The sequence below is a fragment of the Saccostrea cucullata genome, unplaced genomic scaffold (assembly GCF_032062105.1).
Source record: "Saccostrea cucullata isolate Sc308-1 unplaced genomic scaffold, CSIRO_AGI_Scuc_v1 ctg6967, whole genome shotgun sequence".
NCBI classification, from domain to species: Eukaryota; Metazoa; Mollusca; class Bivalvia; order Ostreida; family Ostreidae; genus Saccostrea; species Saccostrea cuccullata.
The window spans coordinates 20,725-31,441 of NW_026928096.1; the positions used below are offsets into that span (position 1 = coordinate 20,725).

General features: G+C 33.2%; 1 protein-coding gene across 1 annotated transcript; it reads left to right on the forward strand.

Annotated features, from left to right (window-relative positions):
• The first annotated feature begins 4,226 nt into the window (after positions 1-4,226).
• On the forward strand, positions 4,227-6,059 carry LOC134276402 (piggyBac transposable element-derived protein 4-like). Its single transcript, XM_062758661.1, has one exon. The coding sequence runs from the start codon at positions 4,227-4,229 to the stop codon at positions 6,057-6,059; it is 1,833 nt and encodes a 610-aa protein (XP_062614645.1).
• Positions 6,060-10,717: the final 4,658 nt, after the last annotated feature.

A 10,717-nucleotide genomic window follows, 5' to 3' on the forward strand; every position in this document is an offset into this window, starting at 1 on the left:
TGAGGCAATTATCATATGGCACCAGGCAGGTGCCGGTATTAACTGAAGATATATAATTATACAAAGCACTTAGGTCATTTGATTTAAAGACACCAGGCAGGTGTCATATTATTATCTGTATATATTGCATTCAATCATATCCCCAGTAAAACTCGGTAATCCGAGCACGGACCTACTGACCGCTCAGATCCGACACGTTACAGTAGTACGTTGCAATTGAGTGTCAATCTTAAAACTTAATTTCCGTTTCACTGCTTTAGTGTAACTGGGCTAGATACGATATGTAATGTGTATAATGTGTTACATATACTTTCTTAACGTCAAAATAAAATAAAGGCGCTAAGAATATTTTATTTTTAAAATTTAATTGATGCTATCATACATATCTAATAGATCAGTCAAAAGAAAAGGCTCGAATATTTACTCGTGGCGTTTGGCGCGAAATTATGAATGCTTTTTATAATTCTTAGACAGGTGAACTGTTGCAAAAGTACCGTGGTATACACAAGTATATTTAGAGCAGTACTCCCAATAGCTTAATGGTTAGCGCGTTGGGGATATAAAAGTAAAAAAAAAGCGCATTCACGTTGGCGACATGGTTTCAATCCTCCTTGTGACCAAAATTTTGAATCTCTTTTCAGCTCGATTTTACGTGGGTTTCTTTTCCTAAAACGGACGGAAGACCTCTCGTTGCTCGCAACGAGATCGTATCTAGTTATTATTATTTTTCTTCCTGGGAAAATTTTGTCCGCGAGTGATCTTGTAAACTACACATCCGACTAAGGTAAAATGTTTTTAGGGTCAGTAGACATGTTATGTAGATTTGCCGAACAAAGGTCATTTTGCGCGCACGTGCTTGCAAGAGCTCGCACGTGCAACAGTGAAATGACCGATTTAATTGATATAGGCGTAACTTTTTTTATTTTTGATGAAATGCTTTGAAACTCATAATGTAAGGATATATTAGTAATATAGACAAGATGACGTGGTCAAAATAGCAAGATCTCACGCGCATGCACGTGCGCTGCAATCTGATTGGCTAACACTAAAGTCCCAATATCTTTCTTGTTTCTTGACGAAATCCTTTGAAATTTTGAACATAGCCATGCATTAGGATATCCTACAACATGATATATAGAAATTATCATGAAAACACGTGCATGCACGTGCGCTGCAATCTGATTGTCTGAAACTTGAAATGGCTATATCTCCTTTGTTTTTTGAAGAAATGGTTTGAAATTTAAAGCATAGTCATGCATTAGGATATCCTACAATATGGCAGAAAAAAAATTCATGAAATCACGCGATTGCACGTGTGCTGCAATCTGATTGGCTGAAACTTGAAATGGCTATATCTCCTTTGTTTTTTGACGAAATGGTTTGAAATTTAAAACATAGTCATGCATTAGCATATCCTACAATATGGCATTGAAAAATTTTCATGAAATCACGCGATTGCACGTGTGCTGCAATCTGATTGGCTGAAACTTTAAATGGCTATAACTCCCTTGGTTTTCATCCAAACAGGATGGGATTTAGAACATAGATAATTAAGGGACTCCTACAAGAAGGTATGATCATCTTGCACATGCACACAGTTTGTCTTTTTTAATAAAGCTTACAGGGAATATGGCACCAAAAGGGAGTTGGGGAGCGTTTGGGGAACATCTGTAACGGTCTCCGTTACAATTAGCACTAGTTAAATTCTGTTATTTCAGACTGGTTATGAATTAAGTATTTTAAAATACATATGTGAGGCTCAGAGTTGATATGGTCATCTGAAAATTTTATGTTCAATTTGACGAATACATGTACGGTGATAATTATAGAATTATTTTGACTTCTTCCTTGGAAAGTCCAATATGAATGAGTGTATATTTAGAGGCAAGCACCATAGTGCGGGTATTACTGTCTCATGACAGCATCTAGTTTTTTAAGCGGGGAGAGGGGACGAATTTATGTGACCGTTATTTAAATATACTTGGAAAACAGATCTTTCTGCAAAATCCAATTTTGAGATCTTTTTGAATATCTCACTCCGACTACAAAGTATGTACATATTAAGCCATGTGACTGTTTGATAATTATGTAGAAGAGAAAGTCTTTCGAGATTTAGTATCCCTGTCTTACAGTCTAATTTGTTTTTTATAAATAATAATTTCTTGTAGGAATATTTGGGAGAAAGTTTGAAAAGGTAGGGAAGGGATAATTTAAACCTTGTTGAATATGGATAATTTTTATCAACTCTTTTCCACATTGAACAAGAAAAATAAATCTAACGCCCAATTTGAAATTGAATAAACGTGAATTTTCCATCTCAGGAATGGAAACATTAGGGCCTTTCTCAAATACCTTCTCAGGTATAATCTTGACAAAAAAATATTTACACAAATGGATTAAAAAAGAATTGTTAATTTTATGTATGGAATTCTCATAGGCAGTTTGGTTTCCCTTCCTATACACTTTGACTATTAATCATCTTATATGTCAAGCAATACAATTAAGAAATGAATGTAATATTTTTTCCTTTGATCGATGAATGAAAGAAAAAGTTTGGACGGATCACTTCATCAATGCGCGTAGCGCATTAATGAAAAAGTTTTCCGTCCAATTTTTTTTTCTTTGATACATCGATCAAAGGAAAAATATTACATTCATTTCTTATCATTTAATGATTTTATGCTTATAAAATGAAACTTTCTTTCACTTTTCTATTAAATTTAATCATCAAAAATAGTGCGCAAGAATACATCATAACAATGTTAACGTTGCTGAAATTCAAAATGGCTCTAACGAAGAAACGTTCTCATCTGAATTTCAAACCGTATGGCAAGTCTAACTTTGCAATATTCGACCTTTTCCATTTGTATTGTAAAATTTTCCATTTGTATTGTATAATTTTCATTTGCATTGTATAATTTTTCATTTGTATTGTATCATTTTTATTTGTATTCTATAATTTTCCATTTGTATTGTATAATTTTTTATTTGTATTCTATAATTTTTATTGTATCCTATGTTTTCATTTGCATTATATGATTTAATTTGTATTCTATAATTTTTCATTTGTATTCTATATTTTCCATTTGCATTCTATAATTTTCATTTGTATTGTATAATTTTTCATTTGCATTGTATATTTTTTCTTTTGCATTGTATAATTTTTCATTTATATTGTAAAAAAATCATTTGTATTATATGATTTTTTATTTGAATCCTATATTTTCCGTTTGTATTGTATAACTTTTTATTTGCATTGTATCAGAGGGATTGTTTATTTTAGTTTGTTACAAAGCCCCCCCCCCCCCCGGTTCCGACGCCCATGAGAGTGCCTGTTTACCTTTTTTTGGTTGGTTTAGCCCCCCTCTTTCGATTACCCCCCCCCCCCACTTTCAATTTGCTTCCGACGCCCATGCTGTGATCTGTTTTGGTTTCCGTCTCGGGGAAACAAAAAACAGATCACAGTATCGGCGTCGGAAGCAAATTGAAAGTGGGGGGGGGGGGGGGCTAATCAAAAGTGGGGTTGGGTGGGGGCGGAGGGCGAACTAAAAAAAAGGTAAAAAAAAATTTCACGGGCCATAATTTTGTAATATTTTGCAAAAAAAGTGGGGGGGGGGGGGCTAAGATCCCCCGGTTTATGACTGTTGTGGCATAAAAGAATCGTGGATTTACATAGTAAATCTTGGGGTTGTAGGTTTTGACCACTCTATGGGTAATCCCTTTCAATGTTGAACTTTTCCTATTGTAAAACCAACTTCCGACGCCTATGCGACAGATTGCAGAGACATCAGCCGTTATAATTGATAGCCAGTGAGCGCGGCCCTTTACATTACTGGTCACCTGTCTGTATATCGAGGATCAGACAGACAAGCCAGTCTATGCTCCACAAGACGAAAGACCACCTTTAAGCAATCGCTTAATGTTAGCTTAATGGTGCTTAAAGAAGTTAACTCCTTTAACCCTTATCCTGCCAATCGCGACCCAGAGTCGTGATGGCTTATCAGTACAGCTGCTGCCAATCGCGACCTCAGGTCGTTTTGGGGGGTTTCCTCATATGATGCTACATTCCAGGTTATTTTAAGCACTGTAGTAAGATTCATGAATAAAAGTAACAAAAATACAGACCAATGAAATTAGTTTTATAAAAATACTGACCCAATCAGTGATGTTAGATGAGGAATCTGGGGCAAAATGAGTGAAGTATCAAAACAAAGAAAGTTGCAAAAATGGCTGACAGAAATGCGCGTGGTCTCAATTTAGATGAAGTATTAGATAGAATTTTGGATGGAAGTTCAGATGAAGAATCAATTGATGAGGAGGATAGTGATGCTGAGGTTGAACAAATCTTACGGGAAGCCCATATTGTGCAGGAATTAGAAATGGAACAGTGTAGAGGGGACAAAGAAAACACAGAGGATTCAGCATGGGGATGGGAGAGGAATGACAATCCCCCTTTGTTGATGCCATTTGATTCCCATGTTGGTCTTACATGTGATTTACCTGAGAATCCAACTCCATTAGACTTTTTCTATCTTCTCTTTGACAGTGAGTTTTGGCAAAAAATTGTGACAGAAACTAACCTATATGCAGAACAAAATATTGCAAAAGAAACTCTAAAACCAAACAGCCGCTTCCATGATTGGAAAGACCTGACACTTGATGAGGTCAAAGTATTCTTTGCTTTGATAATTTCGATGGGGATCACTAGGAAAAATGACCTTGGAGACTATTGGTCAACTGATGAAATTCTCAATACCCCATTGTTTAGTAAATATATGTCAAAAAACAGATTCATACTGATTTTGTCTATGTTACATCTGGCAGATAACAGCGTGGCGCCAAATCGTGGAGACGTAGGATATGACAGATTATACAAGGTTCGTCCTTTTCTTTCAATGATGAAAACAAACTTCACAAAATATGATCCCGAAAGGGACCTTAGTTTTGATGAGGGGACCTGCCCATTCAAAGGACGTGTACATTTCCGGGTTTACAACCCAAACAAACCAAACAAATTTGGTATAAAATTGTATCAAGTATGTGAGGCCTCCTCGGGATATTGTTTAGGATTTGACGTTTACCATGGGGAAACAGATTGTGTTGCAGCTGTTGACACTCTAGAAACTGAAGTTGACAATGGCCAAGGACCTACCGATCACTACGGAGACCTTACTATGACCTCTAAGATAGTATTAGGCTTATTATCTATGACAGGACTTTTGTCAAAGGGACACCATGTTTACATGGACAATTATTATACATCTCCAGAACTTTATGAGGAATTAGATCTGCTAGATACCTATGCTTGTGGGACCCTTCGTTCTAACAGGAAAAATGTTCCAAAAATATTTTCCTCCCTTCGTAAGATGAAGCAAGGGGAGGGTGTGTTTCGGCGAAAAAAAAATCTACTTGCTGTCAAATTTCACGACAAACGGGACATCCATATGCTAACTACGATTCATGAAGCAAAATTAGTGGTTACCGACAAAGTTGACCGCAGGACACAAGAACCAATTTTGAAACCGAAATGTATTGTGGAATACATACAAAAAATGGGAGGTGTTGATCTCAATGATCAGATTGTGCAATATTATGAAGTTCTCAGAAAGTGTGTAAAATGGTGGAAAAAATTATTTCTTCATCTCTTTAATCTTCTCCTAGTGAATGCCTACATTCTTTACAGAAAATATGGTGGAAATATCAAGAAAAAATCTCATCTTGACTTTAGAGTAAAACTTGTAAAATCGCTTTTAGAATCAGCACCAAATGCCCCACGCCCATCCAGAGGTGGCAGAAAATCCGAAAATATAGATAGACTTACTGGCAGACATTTTATCCAAAATATTAAACCTAAGGAAGGAGCAAAAAGAAAGAATCCGATGCGTGATTGCATAGTATGCAATTTACCTGTAAATGAGAGACAAGGAAACAAAAGAAAACAAACAACATTTGAATGTCGACAATGCTCTGTACCACTTTGTTTGCCAAATTGTTTCGAGCGTTACCATACCTTAAAAAAATATAAATTCACTCCACAAGAAAGTTCCGATTCTGATTGAAATTAATCTTGAATGTGGAATGGAATATTAGACAAATAAAAGTAAGGATCTATCTTTTAAATCCAATGTTTATAAACATTACAATCATGTTACCTTACTGGTGCTTTTATTTTGACTCAAAATGACTGTGATAAAGACTTTTTAAGTTTAAAAACATTATAATTCTAATTATATGTAATGAATTTATTATAATTTGATTGTACATACACAAATAAGTGTTGTTTTTCATAGCTTTATTTATTTATAAACACATTTATTGCATATATTTTTATCAAATTTGTATTTAAATATGTATATAATCTTAAAAATACAGAGATTTTATAAATAAAAATTATATGAATTGAAAGATCAATTTATGCTCTACAAGTTTTCTACAGGTTGTATATAAGTAACTGGGAAAATAAAGATAATACAGGCAGATAAGAAAGTGCTGTCTGCATTATCTTTGACTGTTTTGTTTACACTGAACTTTCGCGGCAGCAGCTGTGCTGATAAGCCAAAACTTTCTCGGCAGGATAAGGGTTAAGCCACCATTAAGCCACCATTAAGCTGCAACTTACAGGTGCTTAATGTCCAAATTTCATTAAGCTACCATTAAGCCACCTTTAAGCCGAGCTTAATGGTGACTTAATGGCTAAACCTCAATAAACTTTTACGCATCTTATATCGAATCTTTGATCTAACGTTTTAAGTTATTTCAATGTCATTTACACAAAATCTATTTTTTTGTGATCTATAAATTTGTCTCGATCGTCACTTTTATATAACTTTTCTGTCAACATGCAAAATCTCGGGCACTAAGAATAAAGTTAGCTAAAAGCCACAGGGGCTTGCTCCCGGTTTCAATAATTTTTTTTAATCATTTACAGTAACAATAAAAAAGACGTTTTATCTTATTACCGCCTACGCTTTTATTAAAAAAAATAAACAGTTATTACATACGTTGTTTTTAATATTTGTGTATATGATTTTTGTTTTAGAAAAAATAAATAATTATGTTATTACACGCCCGGGGACAACCCCTGTGAAATATCTTAATTTTTCAATACCGAAAATCATTTTGTTCTTAAAATTATCTGTTTCCATGAACACAAAATATATAATAATTACTTTAAAAAAGAAAAAAAGAAAGAGAGATGGTATTTTTATTTCATGTGTTAAAAGCAACATCTTCCGCTACAGAATTCCCAGGAATATAAAGTCATATTCTCATGAATTTGTGTTGTTTTTTTTTTTTTGGAGAGGGCACGGGCTGGGGCCACAGGTATAAAATGTTTAGTTTTCAAAGTTTGCCTTTTACATCATGAATAATTTGAATGAATTAATTCACTATTTTTTCTTCAATGATTGTTATTTCAAAATCGATTTTCAGAAGATCAGCCGATCAGATTAAACATGACATCTATACACATTGGGAAACGGGGTAAGATTAACAGTGTACAGTATACCGCGTGGTTAGACAATAGATACGGCACGCCAAATTCACAAAAATGAGCAAATCATAGTTTCACAATCGATAAACTAGGTTTATCGTTTGTAAACTATAGTTTACGGACTGTAAACTATAGTTAACAACGTTAATCTATATTTTACATCTGTAAACTATAGTTAACGCGATAATCTATGTTTCACAACCGTAAACTATACTTAACACTGAAAACTATCATTTGCGATTGCAAAACATAGATTATCTAATAAATACAGTTTCACGATTTGTAAACTATAGTTTACAAACCGTTAACTATAGTTCACGATCTGATAAATATAGTTTCACGATTTGTGAAACTATGATTAACAACTCTTAACTATAGTTTACGATTGTAAACTATTGTTTACAAACGTGAATATATGTTTATCAACAAAATCTATTGTTAACGCTTATTACAGACAGATAAACTTAGATTATCATTCGTAAACTATAGTTAACAACCGTTAAATATAGGTTTACAGATGAAAACTATACTTAACGAATCGTTAACTATAGTTTACGGTTTGTAAACTATAGTTTACAGTCGATAAAACTAGTTTATCAAATGTGAAACTAGGTTTATCTCATTTTTGTGAATTTGGCGTGCCATAAATAGACCTTAATTAGGTGTCCACTGTCCCCGGTCAACAAACAGGAAACTATGCATAAAAAACAGAAATTTGATGATCAATTATTTTAACAAAATTTAAATTTAACGCAAACATGTAATAAATTAAAAATTATGATTCATTGTAAAAGGACAATTATTTTGATACCCATTATGATACAAAAAGAATTTTAAATGAATATGATATTCCAAAAAAAGTCTTTGTAAACATAACCAGGTAACTCGTAAAGGAGGATTGTCACTAGGTCTAAATTTTAGACACAAAATCCGTTATATCCGCAGAATATTTTATTATTTAAAACAAAATTCATCTGTCTTTCCCGATGATAGATTTTTTTGTTTTATTTAAAACTAATTTAATTTCAATCATGATTTAATGACATGTATAAATCTTCGAATAACAGAGCGAAGAATTCATTACAATTTAAAAGCCGAACTCAACGGTTTAGAAATATTAATGTGATATAAGCCTTTTAAAAAGACCCATAAATAAAACTGTTTATAGTTTGATTAATAAATCAATTCAAGACTTTGGAAACGTTCAACAAAATAAAAACCAACTTTGTGCAAAATAAATGTCTGATATTTTCCTCTACATCGTAAGAGCGGCGTAGGCCTAATGGTTAAGGTGACTGCTACCTATACGAAGGGTCATGAGTTCGCGCCCCGTGTGTGCTTTTTTCTTTTTTTTTAATTTTAAACTTCGTTTTCTGAAGATATGTGTGAACTCGACATGAATAATTTGTGATGACAAATCACTATAATAATAATTTTTCACCCATAAAAACAGTAATATCGACTGCGTAATGGTGGATTAATGGTGGCTTAATGGTAGCTTAATGGTAGCTTAATGGAGTTTGGACATTAAGCACCTGTAAGTCTTGCTTAATGGTAGCTTAATGGTGACTTAATGGTTGTCTAAAAGCTACCATTAAGGACCTGTAAGCCACCATTAAGCTACCATTAAGCTACATTTAAGCACCAATTAAGGACTTTGAGATGGCTTAATGGTAACTTAATGGTGGTGTAAATGTTACTTAAAGGTGCTTAATGGTGACTTAATGGTGCCTTAAAGACAACCATTAAACCACCATTAAGGACCTATAAGCCACCATTAAACCAAGCTTTAAGTGTGTGTTTCATCTTGTGCTCAGACCGGATAACATGTGTAAACTTCCCGGAACTTATATCTCGGGTATTACCAAATCCGAAATATTAGTAGATTAAACCAATGAAATCCTTCGTAACAAACCAAAATAAACAATCCCTCGGATACAATGCAAATGAAAATTTATACAATACAAATGATTTGTTTACAATATAAATGAAAAATACACAATGCAAATGAAAAATTATACAATGCAAATGAAAAATTATATAATACAAATGGAAAATTATACAATGCAAATGAAAATTATACAGTACAAATGAAAAATTATACAAAACAAATGGAAAATTGTAGAATACATATAAAAATTATACAATACAAATGGAAAATTATAGAATACAAATAAAAATTATACAATACAAATGGAAAATTTTACAATACAAATGGAAAAGATCGAATTTTGCAACGTTTGACTTGCCATACAAAACCGAACATAAAAAAACGAATCACAACCTGTCAATGCTATAAGACCTCAAAAGGTCTGCTGCCGACTGGTTCAGATTTATAAGAATTCCGTCCTCATTTATGCTGTGTCGTTTTTCTCGATCATTTGTTTCCCAAGTTTAAACAGATTAACGGTTTTCCCCGCTTTGGTACATAAAACATTTCCTCAGAGTCCCATTGTTCATACCAGATATCTCAAAGTCAAACATTAAACAAAAGTATTCCGATTTCTTTCCTTCTTTCCCAAAACTGTACTGTTGTTATGAAGACGATTTGATTTGTTTAGTAAAGGGGGATAATTCAAAAAGAAGAAACAGAAGTAGAAAATACTAGTAAGTCAGGAACGTAACGGACAGGTTCCGAAATTAAGGGAAATATTTATTAAAGTAATAGTATTTAATTATTCGTTCAAAAGGTAATCTTGAAGCGGGAATATACATGTAAAGACTGCCAAAGTAGTCCCGGCTGCTTAGTGCAAGCGAACTCTAGATTCTATTGATGCAGTTATCTAAAGAATTTTTATCCAATCAGAATCAAGTATTTTATAGAAATTAAATGATTTCACAATCAATTCTATTTTGATCATTCATGTACCACAGAATCAAACTTGTTTATTGTGTATATAATTATAGATAACTTTAAATCAAGTTATAATACATCCTTATTTTTAAAAAAATTAAAGACGGTACACAGTATTCATTTGAAATAATTGGTCGTAAAGAAATCCGACCTGTTTCAGACGTTCGTTTAAATTATTTTTAGAAGAATGTTATGCAGGTTTTGTTAATCCACCCCCTTTTCACAGGAAAATCTCGTGTTGTATAAAAAAATTGATGTAGTTAAGCCATGTTCATCAATTTTATTTACAACATTTACAGACAAAAGTAATAATCATTTTTGGAAAAACAATATTTGCATATCTTTTTAATCAACCAACATATCAGTGAGAT